At 50.4% G+C, this 14,736-nt stretch overlaps 1 protein-coding gene across 5 annotated transcripts in view; it reads left to right on the forward strand.

The window, feature by feature from the left end:
- Positions 1 to 2,462: 2,462 nt before the first annotated feature.
- Positions 2,463 to 14,736, forward strand: part of Adcy3 (adenylate cyclase 3) — a 78,550-nt gene continuing 66,276 nt past the window's right edge. For 2 of the 5 annotated variants that reach the window (XM_029484628.2, XM_021178609.3), the window contains exons 1-2: positions 2,463 to 3,109; positions 3,540 to 4,388. In XM_029484628.2, coding sequence (XP_029340488.1) covers positions 3,714 to 4,388 — 675 coding nt within the window. In that variant the 5' untranslated portion in view covers positions 2,463 to 3,109; positions 3,540 to 3,713. Of the gene's footprint in view, positions 3,165 to 3,533; positions 4,389 to 14,736 lie in introns of all 5 variants that reach the window. The other 3 variants (XM_029484630.2, XM_029484629.2, XM_085830175.1) reach the window with 3 other exon arrangements.

The following is a 14,736-nucleotide window of genomic DNA, read 5'->3' on the forward strand; positions in this document are numbered from 1 at the left end:
TTCATGGGTAGGCTGAGGCAATGAGCGGCTCCTCTGAGTTGAAATATTCACCCCATACATTTAACTGCCAGGGAGGCCTCAGCTGATCTCCTACCATCTTCCAGGATCCACAAGAAAGAGCACACTGCTGACTGAGAATTAGGGCAGGCTTGGGCTGTGCTGCAGGCTTTCCTGTTGTTAGGTATTGGCCATGTGGCTCTAGGTACCTATGATGCATGCCTTGCAGGCCCAATCAGACCCTCCCTTTCCAACCTGACAGGCTCGTGTCCAATTGTAGAGTCACAGGGAACTGTGAATGGTAACTACCTGAGGGTCTGTCTTGTTGGTAGATGTGGTGCCTGGCAGAGCTGGCAGAGGATGAGGCCAGCTCTTATGGTTTTCCCAATGTCCACTTGGCTCTTAGAGCAAGCAAACAGGTTCCTATAGCAATTGGTAAGGCACACTGGAGGATTCTGGAAGGACAATGAGTGGACAGCAAGGAAGAGGCCAGCACTGCCTATATGGAGCCCTCTCCCTTCGCAAAACTGGGTGAAGGGGCTGGACAGATGGCTCCGTGGTTAAGAGCACTGGCTGCTCTTGAAGAAGTCCCAGGTTTGGTTCCTAGCACCCATGCGGTGGCTCAATCTGTCCCTAATTCCTGTGTCCAGGGATCCAGTGACTTCTTTTAGCTTCTTTGTGCACTGGGCATGCACACAGCATAAACATACACACACAGGGGCTGAATACTCATACGTAGAAAATATAAATAAATCTTTAAACAGTCAGGGTGGAGAGTGGGGCTGGGACATTGGTGGGACTGGAAGGCCTAAAAGGAAGCTCAGGTCAGGGTCCAGGCATATGACATGCCCTTGACACATAATGGACTAGAGAGGAGCCCAAGGGTTGGGAGACTCAGAGATGTAATATGAGTGTCCTTGTGTCAAAACAAATCCAGTGAGGTGTGGTGGCACACCCCTTTAATCCCAGAATTTAGGAGTCAGAGGCTCCTAGATTTCTAAAATGAGGCCAGAGTTTGTTTATGAAACAAATTCCAGGACAGCCAGGGTTATAAGGAGAAATCATCTTAAAAAACTAAAATAAACTAAGTAAGTAAGTAAGTAAGTAAGTTAATAACTGTTTTCTTTTAAAAAAAATTTTTTTTTTTGCTTGCCTGTGTGTATGTGCAGTGTGTATACATTTCTGGAGTGTCTGTTGCTCGCAGAGGCCAGGAGAGGGCGCCAAATCTCCTAGAACTAAAGTTATAGATTGTGAGCCACTCAGTGTGGGTGCTGGAGACTGAACCTGGATCCTTTGTAAGAATAGCAAGTGCTCTTAACCACTGTAGGCACCGGGACTGAACCTAGACCTTGTATAAGGAATGTCCTCTAGCACTGAGCTATGTCCCCAGCAGTTCAGGTATACCTCATTTAATGGTTTTCTTTTATGAGACAAGGTCTCACATAGCCCAGGCTTCAGACTTGCTGAGCAGCTGTGGGTGACCTTGAACTTTTGATTGTGCTGGGATCTCAGGCATTTAATACCTCTGGTTTGCAATGCTGGGATGCAGGCCTCTTGGATGCTAGTCAGAAACTAAAGAACGATTCACAGCCTAGCAACTAGCTTCTTTTCTTTTTTTCTCCCCCCACCCCCCCCCACCCCGTTTTTTAAATCAATGAATTCCTTTGTTAAAAGTAAAAACCACATCCTTTATGGTCATGTAACAAGTTGGAATAAATTCCTGGACCACAAACAACTTAGAACGATGGGGCTGGTGCTTTATTCAGTTCACCCTCCGCCTCTATTTGAAGCTATTGTGCTTTGCCATTCTAATCAAAGCCCTGGAGAGTGTGGGCTGAGGCATGTGGGAGGGGTGGGGGAGTGCAGGGTGGAGGGTACTGATCTTGTCAGACAAATTGAGGGACGCCCATACACACAGCAATGGAAGACCAATTAGGTGATGGACGATTCCCTGGGTGTTGTGAATGTATGCCTGAAGTTCTAAACGGACATCTATCCCTGAGTGACAGGGCATCCCTAGCTAGCTCCCTATCCCGTGTCTGTTTTTCTTCCCTCGTCTTCAGCTGCCCCCAAAGCTTGATCCCTTAATGCTGAGGGCTGTCCTCAGTCCCCTGAGCACATTTTCTTCTAAAACGACTTTCACTCCTAACAAGGTGTTCTGTCAAATTCAAGGAAAATAATTGATGCTATGGCTTAGGAGATGGATAGGTCCAAAAGGAGCATTTGCCTCTTTAAGGAAGAACTCAAATACATCTCAATTGGTTGGATGTGCACTGGAGATCTTCGTGAAGCAAGGCCTCTTTCAGGTCCACGTGCCAGGCACCAATCAAGCAACTTCAGTCCTCTTTTGTTACCAGTTTCGGCTGCATATTCCCTAGAAGAGAGATCAAGCCCCACGCTTGACGTCTGGGCTGCCAGGGTGGGCGGAGACACTGAGATGGGGCGCGCCCACTCTGGGAGCTGCCCCTAAACCTCAGCCCGAGGCCTCTCCTGTCCCCGGAAGGAAGCCAGGGTAGAAGAAGGGCGGCCGGGGTGCCCCAGCACGCCTCACCTTCAGGGAAGATACATCCCGGGCTTTGATCTTCCGTAACACGGCCTGTCCGGGGCAAGGCGCGGATTCGCCTCGTTCCTTTCTATCTGCCACCTATTCGGCGTTTCCACGCAGTCGTCGCCGGGCGCTGGCAAGAGGGGGACACCGGGGACAGCGAGGGGGCCCCTCCACCCGGCGCCCAGGAGGCGGCGACAAGGCGGGGAGGGGCCGCCCGCCTCCTGGGGCCTGCGGCGCGTGTGAATCAGTGTGCAGAGCGCAGCGCACGGACTCGGCTGGCTCACCCTGCGTGCGGGGAGAGGATGCTGGCAGGCTGCCCCGGCCTGGGCCCGCCATCCGCAGCGCGCGCCGCCGCCGTCCTCTGCGCCCACCGATGCTGAGCCGCAGCCCCGCGCCTCTCCCAGCCTGACCCGGGGCCTGACCGCGAGGGGACCCGCGCACAGGCTCCGGGCGGACGAGCTGGCGCGGCGGCACTGCGGGAAGCAGCCTGCGGCTAGCTGAAGCCCACTTGGCTCGGCTCTGCAGCCCCGGTTTGGAGCGCGCGGCTCCCGAGTTCCCGCACAGGTCAGCGCCAAGCCACGACCCAGGGCTGGGCTTCCACGAGGCTGCAGAGCCCGAGGTTGGGAAGGGGCTGGATTCTCCCAGGGGTGGGTGGGGGAAAAGGAAGTAAACAGAAGGGAGATGAGGGAATCCCCAGGACCGCCCCGGCTCCTTCCAGGCACGTTTTCTTTTCAGCTTGGAGCCAGTGGGCCTGAAGGGAATTTAGGTGAGGAAGTCAGGGATAGAGCCGGGCATACGAGGGATGGAGAGATGGCTAGGCCCCTCCAGAAGCCCGACGCAGGAAACCGGGTGTCTGGTGTGGACTGGACTGAGTGTGTGGGCGTGCTTGGGAGGCTGTGGTGTTGGAGGTTTGTGTAGCATGGATCTGTATGAGGGGTAGGTTGGGTCAAGGAAAGAGGCGCCATGTCCTTAGCCATGTCCTTTTAAGTTGCAGATGTTCGGTGCCACCTGTGTCCTGGGAACCCACTAAGCATTCCAGCTCTTCATTGGACGCCCTTCATTCATAACCAAGAGGAACCTCCCCGCCTTCCCCGGGTCTTACGAAGCCCTGGTGAAGTAGCTTGACCTGCAGGTCTCCCTTCCTCATTAGAAACAGCCAGCAGCCAACATGCCGAGGAACCAGGGCTTCTCGGATCCCGAGTACTCGGCAGAGTACTCAGCCGAGTACTCGGTCAGCCTGCCCTCTGACCCCGACCGCGGGGTCGGCCGGACCCATGAAATTTCTGTGCGGAACTCGGGGTCCTGCCTGTGCCTGCCTCGCTTTATGCGGCTGACCTTCGTGCCTGAGTCCTTGGAGAACCTCTACCAGACCTACTTCAAAAGGCAGCGCCATGAGACCCTGCTGGTGCTGGTGGTCTTTGCGGCCCTCTTTGACTGCTACGTGGTAGTGATGTGCGCGGTGGTCTTCTCCAGCGACAAGCTGGCGCCCCTCATGGTGGCAGGCGTCGGTCTGGTGTTGGACATCATCCTTTTCGTGCTCTGTAAAAAGGGGCTGCTCCCAGACCGAGTGAGCCGCAAAGTGGTACCCTACCTGCTGTGGCTGCTCATCTCGGCCCAGATCTTCTCCTACCTGGGCCTGAACTTTTCACGCGCCCACGCAGCCAGTGACACTGTGGGTTGGCAGGCCTTCTTTGTCTTCTCCTTCTTCATAACGCTGCCCCTCAGCCTCAGCCCCATCGTGATCATCTCTGTGGTCTCCTGTGTTGTGCACACGCTTGTCTTGGGGGTCACTGTGGCCCAGCAGCAGCAGGATGAGCTGGAAGGGATGCAGCTGCTGAGGGAGGTGAGTCCCACCCTCCTCCCTATCTGTCTATTGTATTCCTTCTCTTCCAGCCAAGTCTCACTCAGGTGGGATTGCTTTCAATGCCAGGAGTTGAACGCGTCCTGAGTGGCCTTGGGGTCCCAGTTGTCAGTCCAGAGGACCACCACTCAGCCCCTAGGAGTGTGCACCCCGATGTCATATGGTGTTTTTCCTAGAGAAAGAACACTGGGCCTCGGGGCCACTCAGCCAACTGTGCCTGGTTAGAGTTGGTGACAGCACCTTGGATCTTGGTGTGGAGGAAGTCTTGCTCAGCCAGTCTATGACCCAGGTCAAGAGACGGCTTGTGGCAAATTCTGCTTAACTCCAGATGGTGTTTGACTTGTGGGGGTTCAGTGCTCTCAGTCAAATGGGGATCCTGTCTGCCCCGGATGCAGAAGCGGCTGTTATCAAGATCCAAAGGAACAGAGATGAAAGCCTGTTAGGTTATGTGAAGAGCTTAAGGAGGGAAGGCGTGGTCATCAGATACCCTGCTTCTTCCTTAGCGCTCAGAGCATCACCAGAAGATAGGTGATGTAAGGGAGGGTGGTCTCCCATAGAAGGCAGAAGTGGGGACACAACAGGGACGGCTGTCACGGCCACTGTGGTGTGGAGCGTGGTGTTGCGTCCTAGCAGGCTAGTGCCACCGAAGGCATGGGCAGTAGAGATTCAGCTTTGCTGAGTTGTGCTCCCATCAAGTGCTACGAGAGACAGCAGAAGATGGGCTGTGAGTCTGGTCTGAATTATCTGGTCATCCTTTAAAAGGCTCCCCAGAGACGTGAGTCAATGCGTTCTGTATCTTACGACACACTTTCCAGTTTTCCATATGTGACCAGAGAGCAGGGAAGTGGCCGGGAACGGCCATCAGGTTTCTTCCGTCTGCTTCCAGAGGTCTTTCCCCCACATCTCACTGTGGCTTCTGTCTTACCAAAGCCTTTGTCATTGTCTGCTTGGGTTTAGGGCATGGCTTACAGTGGTACCTCTGATGACAGAACTTTGAGGGGCCTGTTCCGTTGCCTCCCAGCTGTTTAGAGGGAAACATGACTTCTGCTGGGTTTTTAACTTTTTTTCTAGGTCTTGGTACAACGTTCTTTCTATTTTTCCCATTCTGGGTCAGGTAGGAACCTATTTCACACACACACACACACACACACACACACACACACACACACACACAAATATATATATTTGATTTATTATTTTGAGGCAAGGTTTCATGTAGCCCAAAATGGTCTTGCTGTAGCTGAGGGTGACTTCAGCACCTGATTGATCCTTCTTGCTTCTACCTGCCATGTGTTAGGATTGCAGATGTGGGCAACTGTGCTCAGTTAAAGTTCACAAAGGTTTTCTGCTCGGCTCAGCACCAGGCTAGAGCCTGTGCAATTATAGCATATCACCGTGGTTTTGTTTTTCTTTTTTTTTGTTTGTTTGTTTTTTGTTTTTCTGGTGCTGGGTGTTGTCCTGTGAACACCTGTTGTTGCTGTCCTGGCTTCCTGGGTTGTTGGCGTCTGCTTATGTCTCTGCTTGTGGACAGGTTTTTGGGAGAACGTCCATTGTCATTGCTATTGGGCATTAGTTAGGACAGGAAGGTCTGGCAGCATTTGGGGTTTGAGGACATATTCCGAATCATTACCTACCTTCAAGTGCTTCTTCCTTTTTCTTCTTGCCAGGGTCCCTGGCTGCGAGTACATCTCCCCAGTGTGCTGTTCATTAAGGAGCAAACCAGAAACAAATCAGAGAACAGAGCACAGAGACCCTCCCCCCACTTCTGACCACATGTGGACCTGTTTGTTGCCAAGAGACTTTGGGGGTACAGAAAGCATCTTCTATTGAGCAGTCCTTCCCTAAGTCTGGGCCTGCCCAGAGTGCTGAGATGGGGCACAGTGGAGCCTTGTCGTGGTAGAGAATCTAGGTTTAGTGGGGAGCAGACTTGAGTGACTGTAGATAGGGTGTCCCCAGAGGGTCAGCAAAACCAGTGACAAGATTACAGGGGGAGCTGTCTCCTGGTTGTGGTCCAGGAAGGTTTGCCTGCAGGTTATTTGGTTGATGGAAGGACCTGATTCTTCTTGCTTAAGCTCTAAGTGGTGGAGGGTAAGGCTTGTATGATGTCAGCCTAAAGAGGTGACCGGCTAGGGGCCAGGATAGACAGGGTATACCTGAAGTTCATTCAGACAGAAGCCACTGCCAACCCGTGGAAACTGGCGAGCACTGAGCCATGTCTGGTATATTCCACTCTCATGCAAGATTCTCTACCCATGTCTTCTCAGCAAGGGCCTGGGAGAGCCCCCAGGTCATAGGGAAGGAATCACAGAGAAGCAGCTGTTGATCTCTGGCAGCAGAAATGAGTAGAGCCCAGGTGTGCTAGGTCACTGACCAGGGTCCCCACATGGTGGTGGGAATCTGTCTCCTTAGCCTGAAGGCAGGATCCAGGCTTCCCTTTCTTATCTACTGGGGATAAGTGATCTCTCTGCCTGTTTGTGGTCAGCACCCACATCTCAGTAGATGGTGCAGCTTGTAGAGTCTCTGAGTCTCTGTTCATCAAATAGATGGGAACACTGTCATCCCAACCATCCCCTTGCTCTGAGGTTTGTGTTGATACTTTAGGCCTATATCACTCTGAGCCTCATCTTCTCCACTCAGCAAGAAGCTTAACTTGGAAGCTGCTCTAGGAAAAGAATCTAGTTAAGATACATCCACAGGGTGGGTCCCTGCAGATCAGTTTTGAACTCAAGATTACTGGTCTTAAAAAGAGACTAGGACTGCAAAGAAATAAGAGCCCTAATTGGAAAGAGGAAAAAAAAGAAAAATTAGTAACTCAAGAATAAAAATGTTAAAGGCCGGGAGTATATTTCAGTGATAGAGTGCTTGCCTAGCGTGCGCTGGGTTCTCTTGAATTGAATCCCCAGCCCTGCAATAAAAATAATATATACATACATGTTTATAAAAATAAGAGTTTTGCATCCCAGGGGATGATGATCCTGACATGAAACCGTGCCTAGAACTTGGCTTTGGGGATAGAGGGGAAAGGGGGGTGCTCCCAAGGTTAACTCGGGAGCCTGAGATAGGAAGCTGGAGGCCAAGCTTTTAAAGTACATGTTCCAGAAATTTCTGAGTCACTTCTTTGGGACCAAAGTGAATTTTCTTTCTTTTTTATTTTTAGTCATTTGTTTATTTTTATTTTACATGCATTGGTGTTTTGCCTACAAATGTGTCTGTGTGAGGTTGCCGGATCTCCTGGAGTTCGAACAGTGGTGAGCTGACATGTAGGTGCTGGGAATTGAACCCAGGGCCTCTGGAAGAGCTTAACCACTGAACCGTCTCTCCAGGCCCAATGTGACCTTTTCAAAAGGTGTCTAGTTTCCCAGGTCCACTCAACAAAGTCTTCCTTCATTTATGGCTTTAGTACATTTCATCTCTGAGTACTATGGAAACCAAGATTCATGCAGCGTTGCTGTGGGGACAGATACCAAGGACCAATTTCCCTTGGGTGTGAAGAAAAGCGTCATTCTTTCACCCTGGTGCTTGCTTCTCCAGCCTGTGGGATGAGAACTCCCTTGAGAATGAGAGGGGCAGGGGAGTAAGGGCCAGGTGTCCAGGTCCTCTACCAGGCAAACTCCCAGGGGTTTCCTCAGACTCCACCTGGGCCCAGCTTTCTTCAATTCCTGCCCATGTCTTTCTTTCCTTGCTTTTTGGCTCTGTCAGGTCTCTCTCGAGGACACCTGTAGTTGTGGGGGAGTCTCGTGGTTTTGGTTACCTCTGTGAGTGGCATCAAGGAAACATTTCTGGTGCCAGAGTCTCCTCCAGGCCCCACACACTCATGTCTATACTTGGCTCTTCTCAAAGGGCCAGTGAATGGGGTTCTAGTGAGGACACCAGGTGGTGTTGGGGCTTTGTAGATCGCTAATATTACAGAGTCAAAAGTAGAGCCTCGCCGGGCGTGGTGGCACACGCCTTTAATCCCAGCACTAGGGAAGCAGAGGCAGGTGGATTTCTGAGTTCGAGGGCAGCCTGGTCTACAAAGTGAGTTCCAGGACAGCCAGGGCTATACAGAGAAACCCTGTCTCGGAAAATAAATAAATAAATAAAAATAAATAAATAAAGCCTCATCGTCTTTGGGTCTGGGACAGAGGGTCAGCTACGGGATTCTCAGGCTGTGGTCAGGGGAGCCTAGGCCTAGGGCTGCTTGGGGAGGAGGGATGAGTCAGGAGGAGCTGTAAGCTCCCTCATCCAGGTTCTGACATCTATGCCTCTTATAGCACAGCCTGCCCCTGAGTATTTTAACTATCCTTGGGATGAGGTGAGGGAGCCAAGTAGGCAGGATCCGGAGCAGTAGCTGGTGGTTGGGATGAAGAGAGCCAATATGGCAGTGACCCATAACTGCTTCAGAGACCCTTTTACATACTCACACAGGCTTCTGCTGTGTCATTAAGAAATGAGTCTCTGGTGAATGGAGGGCCTAGGAATCCTTGACAAACTGTTTGTAGACTGACCACACAGCGGGAAGGCTATTTGGGAGTGAGTAGCCTGCCGAGGCCTTTATGTGCAAGGTGAGCCTTGGCTGTGATCCTTCCATGCTTACAAATGAGCCCACTAGCCACTCACTTAGGGAGCGTTGGCTCTGGGGATCAGGGAGGGCTGGATTGCTGGAGAGTCGCCTCTAAGTGGTATGAAGGGGTTTTGGAATCTGGGCCTCCTGCCTGCTGCTTTGATAACCCAAATATCTTTGCTGAACGATGTCAAAGAACAGTGCCCAAGAGATGGGAGGCCCTGTGATAGAAAGCATTGCTCTCTGCTCCTGGGAGGTGGGCACAGAGAGGATAGAAGCCCGTAACAGTGAGTTCTCTGGGCATCCCTGGCCAGGTGTTTGTGAGAAATGAAGAGGGATTGGGGAGCGAGGGATGGGAGGGTCAGCAGGCTGGCAGGGGGTCTGGACTCAGGCAGGGCACTTTGGGGAAGAGGAAGCCGGATGTGGCAGAGGTGCTGGAGACAGAGGCAGGAGGAGGCCTACTCACTCAGGGCTTTGCCCTTGGGCCCTGGGCTCTTTCTCCCAGAATGAGAAAGTGGCAGCTATCCTTTTATTTTTTTAAAGATTTATTTATTTTATGTATATGAGTACGTACTTTAGTTGTACAGATGGTTGTGAGCCTTCATGTGATTGTTGGGATTGAACTTAGGACCTCTGCTTGCTCTGGCCAACCCCACTTGCCCCGGCCAAAGATTTATTTATTAGTATAAGTTCACTGTAGCTGTCTTCAAACGCACCAGAAGAGGGTATCAAATCTCATTATGGGTGGTTGTGAGCCACCATGTGGTTGCTGGGATTTGAACTCAGTACCTTTGGAAGAGCAGTCGGTGCTCTTACCCACTGAACCATCTCACCAGCCCGCAGCTACCCCTTTTTGAAGAGCTTGCTGAGGAGTTGAAAGCAAGGAGCTGTAGGGCCATGGGATCCAGCTGCATTGGCTGCTTGGAGGATGATGACTGGCTGAGCACATAGATGGCTTGCAGAACCCCCATCCCCAGTGCCTTCTCGCTGCTGCTGCTGCTGCTGCTGCTGCTGCTGCTGCTCCTCCTCCTCGCATTTCTCTGTGGTCTTTCCCGATCTTTATCTCTGTATAAACAGCTTTCGCTGGGCTGTGTTGGCACACGCCTTTAATCCCAGCACTCAGGAGGCAGAGGCAGGTGGATTTCTGAGTTCAAGGTCAGCCTGGTCTACAGAGTGAGTTCCAGGACAGCCAGGGCTATACAGAGAAACCCTGTCTCAAAAAAAAAAAAAAAAAAAAAAAACCCAAAAAAACAACAACAAAAAAACCAAAACAGAGCTTTCCTCATGTGTCATGAAGGTTCACAGGCAGTTTAGGGCTCACTGTTCACATTATTCCATTGACATTTTGTGGTTAGCATTGGTGGCCCCAGGTTTGTGATTTTTTTTTTTTTTTTTAATTAAGATCAGTATTTTGGAGACAGCCAAGTTTTGTTTTTGGAAGGGAAATGAAGCTCAGGGCTGGGCCAGCTGTGGGGACTGGGGCTGCTTTGTATGAACACGTGAGCACACATGCTCTCTCCAGAGCCTGGTAAATTCTCCATGAGAATTGCTAGAATTCTAAACTGCTTAGTCTTCAGTCTCCCATCCAAGTACTAAGCCGGGCCTGACTTTGCTTAGTTGTCAAGATAAAAAAGAGATTGGGTGTTCAAGGCCGTGTGGCCATAGGCCTTTGCAGTTTGTGTGTAACAACGCAGGTAGTTCTGCCTAGAAGGTATGAGTATCTTATGCTAGTCTCAGTGCAAAGCTATCAGGATACTAACAGCCTTCAGCCCTTGGCCACTGATGTCCATAAGTGACCTGCTGCTCAGACTACCTCATTCCCTTTACTGTGACATAAAGACACTGGAACCATTTGATTCCTCAGAAATAAACTTATTTGGACAAATAGTTCACTTTGTGCTTTCTAAGAACTTTAGTAATGTGGGGTGGCCTGCTTCTACACAGCCTGCCTACAGAGAGGGGTCACAGTCACCCACTGGGGCTTCAGGGAAGAAGTTTGTTGTTTCTTGCCGTCCTGGGCGTTGGCTCTGTTCTGATGGCAGTTTTTCTGATTTACTGGCTCTGTCTGGGGTCACTTTCTCTGGCTGCTGGGCCTGTTTCTTCCAGTAGTCTGTGTTTGGCTGATGGCTCTCCTGGCAGGTTCTCAGAAGGATTTGCTTTATGTCTGGAATCTCACTATCTTTGCAGTGTCTCCATGCAGTTCCTGGGGCTCCCAGGATCACAGCACGTGATCTCTGGAGGGAAGCGGCTGCTCCCAGGTTTTAATGACTGTAGTCTCAGTAATATTGGTCAAAGCAGTATAAGATTGACTCAGGTACAAGAGGAAATTGATTTTATTCCTTGATCTGGGCGTGACCTAGTACAAGGCAGGGTTGTAGTTGGAGCAGCCATCATCTGAGGCTTTCCCCAGCTAGGAGGCACATGGAATCCGCTAGGGAGAAGGGACTCCATTTTATTTTATTTATTTTACATTTAACGTTTATTTTGTTAATCATCATTGTGTGTATGCATGTGCATGGTACATTTGTATGTGTGAGTGTGGGCACATGTATACATTCTATAGTGCACATGTGAATGTCAGCCTTTGGAAGTCGGTCCTTTCTGCTGTATATTTTGGAGATTGAACTCAGGTCATGTGGCTTGAGTAGCAAACAGTTTTGCTTGCTGAGCCATCTTGCCGGCCCAAAACTCAGTTTTGAAGCTGTGAGTCTGTGGGGATACGGGATGTTCAGTGGCTATGGGATGTTTGCGAAATTGGACTGTGGTCCAGAACAGGGCTACATTCTTCACTGAGCTCATGAGTCTCAGGCGGGAGTGATGGTATGTAACCGTGATCCCAGATCCTGGATTTGAAGTTTGAGGTCAGCCGGAACTTCGCAGTGAGACTGTCTCAACACCTCCCTACTAAGATTCTCCATGAGGTCCCCTGTGTAGTTGCTTAGTTTCTTGAAAAATTTAAACAACCAGGCAGTGGTGGTGAATGCCTTTCATCCCAGCACTTGGGAGGCAGAGGCAGGTGGATCTCTGTGAGTTCAAGGCCAGCCTGGTCTGCAGATCGAGTTCCAGGACAGTTAGGCTTCCACAGAAATCCTGTCTCAAAAAACAAAAAGAGAAAAAAAGAAACTGTTTTATTATACTTAACCTGAAGATGGGCTTTCAAGCACTTCTGCTCGGGCTTGGCTTTGTCTTCGATGCATCGGAAGAACTTTTTTTTCTGACTTTAATTTTTTTTTTTTTTTTTTTTTTTTTTGGAGACACAGCTCATGTTGCCCAGCCTGATTTCAAGGCTGGGGTTACCTTGAATGTCTCATTCTCTGGCCTCCACCTCCTGACACTGGGGTTACAGGCAGGTGCTACCGTGCCCAGATTTCTTGCCTTTTCAAACACAAGCTAGATCATATGTCCAGGACACTGTGCCAGGTCACAGGAAGCCATCTATACCTCAAGAGATGCTGTCTAGCTACACCACAGTGCCAGTGCTGGCCTTGCTCTGCACACACTCCTGGCTTTCTCCAGGAGGCAGGCCTTGCTTATGTGCATCTTTCAGAGATGCACTGTCGTTTTCCCTGCGGGCTGTCACGTGTTTCAGGAACTAGAAGGACCTGTCATGGAGTCTCTGCTGTGCCTTGTCTGCATCCATTGGTGGGTAACCAGCTGTGGAATTGTCACGTTCAGCTTTCCATATTCCTTCTTCACCTTTTACTCAGACTTTGAGGAAATATTCTTTTGTTGGCTTGAGAGTAATTTTATTTATTTATTTTGTTGGGTTTTGTTCTTATTGTTTTGTATAGAATAGAGTTTATTTAGGGAATGGGGAGGGGAGTTGAGGGAATAGAGACAGAGAAAGGCAGAGAGAGAGGTAGGGGGAGGGAGAGGGTGAGCACGCTTTATTTATTTTTTTTGAGGCAGGGTTTCTCCGTGTAGCCCTGGCTGACCTGGAACTTGCTCTCAAGACCAGGCTGGCCTCAAACTCAGAGATCTGCCTGCCTCTGCCTCCTGAGTGCTGGGATTAAAGGCATGCCCCACCCCCTCCTAGCAAGAGTAATTTTTTTTAAAGCAAGATTTTACTCTCTTTTCAATATCTCTCTATTTTATTTGTGTTTTGTTGCCCACATGCATGTACCTGCACCACATGTGTGCCTGGTGCCCCTGGTGGCCAGAAGAGGGTAAGATCCACTAGAACAGGTGTCATATGTGTTTTTGAGCCACAGTTGGGTGCTGAAAACCAAACTCTGGTCCTCTGAGAGTCACAAAAGCCACCTCCACAGCCCCCAGGGTTTCTTTAACATATCCTCTGCCGCTTGCCCCTAAATACCTTTCCTGACCCAAGGGAAAAGCTGCAGCCAAGACAGGAGCTTAGAAAATGAGTCATTGACTTTCCACTGGCCTAGTTTTCATCTGGTCCTCAGGCACAAGTGATTTGCATAAGATCTCTCAGAAGATCCACGGAGCGGAGTTGGAACCGTGGACGTCTCCCTCCCCAGTGACCATCTCCCTCCCTTGTTCCTCCAGTCCGGGGAGAAATTTCCATTCCTTACGCTGCTTAACAAATACTTTGCCAGAGCAGCAAACATTGTTCAGGGTGGGCTGTGTAGGCCCACTGGCTGGGGAGCAGATCCTGCGTGCGGGAGGACACCTGTCAGAGAAACTCAGGAAGAGCCTTCGAAGCTTCTTTTGAGTTGGACCCTGAAGGATCAATAGGAGTTTTCCAGGTGGAGCAATGGAAAGATGGCTATAAGAGGTTCATGACTGCTTGGGGCTGGTGAGAATCACCGTGCTCCAAGAACATGGCTGGGTGGTGGGACAGGTGGAGAACCAGGGAGTGGAAGGACATTAGTCTTGTCTGTCTCTCTGTTTCTGTCTCTTACACCACTGAGCTGCAGCCTCAGCCCTGGTATTTTTGTTTTTGTTTTTTTTCTGGTACAGGGTCTCACTATGTAGCCTTGGCTGTCCTGGAACCATGTACACCAGGCTGGCTCCACCTGCCTCTGCCTCCCAAGTGCTGGGATTCCTGGCATGCACCACTGTGTTTGGTTTACAAGGTCTTGGGGCTTCATCCACAGGAGGCAAACCCTTGACCAACCAAGCTACATCCCTAGCTAAGCAAGGGCTTTATTCTTATGATGATGGAATTGTAGCAAAGGAATTCAAGCAAGGGACAGGCAGGATCAGGATTGTATGCATATATGGATTATCCTGGTAGATGCCTGCTGGAGTAACCCAAGGAGGATGTTCTGGGCTACCTACCAAGATGGAGACAGGGAGGGATGAACTTTGTGTGATGCCCTGTGGGACATCCATCCAGATCAGTTCTGTATGTACATCTTCTGTATACCATATACTGTGCACTCGAGATCTGCAGCTTAGAAGAAACCTTCAGACAATGGAGAGTTGCAATCACCAAACATTTAAGGGGTGAGGAGCTGCTTGGGGGAGAGAAGAAGGCTTAGGACGGAAGTGCCTCGAAGCAGCCATTGTGTGGAGTCCTCGGTGACAAACTAAGACCCGTCTCAGTGCCTACTGGGGGCCTGCATGATACAGGTGGCCTGTGGCAACAGTTTTTGTCTGATAGCCATTTGTACCCTGACAAACAAGGAGTGGAGTGCTACCTTGTTACCTGGTGGAGGCAGGGGCTGATGTCCACACGTACACCTTATAAACTACAGAGCCTTCCATGGGTGACTGCTTTCCCTCCCTCCTCCCTGCCCTCCCTCCCTCCTCTTTCCTCTTGATCTTAGCCCAAGCTGGCCTCTAACTCATCAGCCTCCTGCCTCCAACACTTGAGGG

Source organism: Mus caroli, unplaced genomic scaffold, assembly GCF_978045245.1.
Source record: "Mus caroli unplaced genomic scaffold, Mus_caroli_1 scaffold_14, whole genome shotgun sequence".
Lineage (NCBI taxonomy): Eukaryota > Metazoa > Chordata > Mammalia > Rodentia > Muridae > Mus > Mus caroli.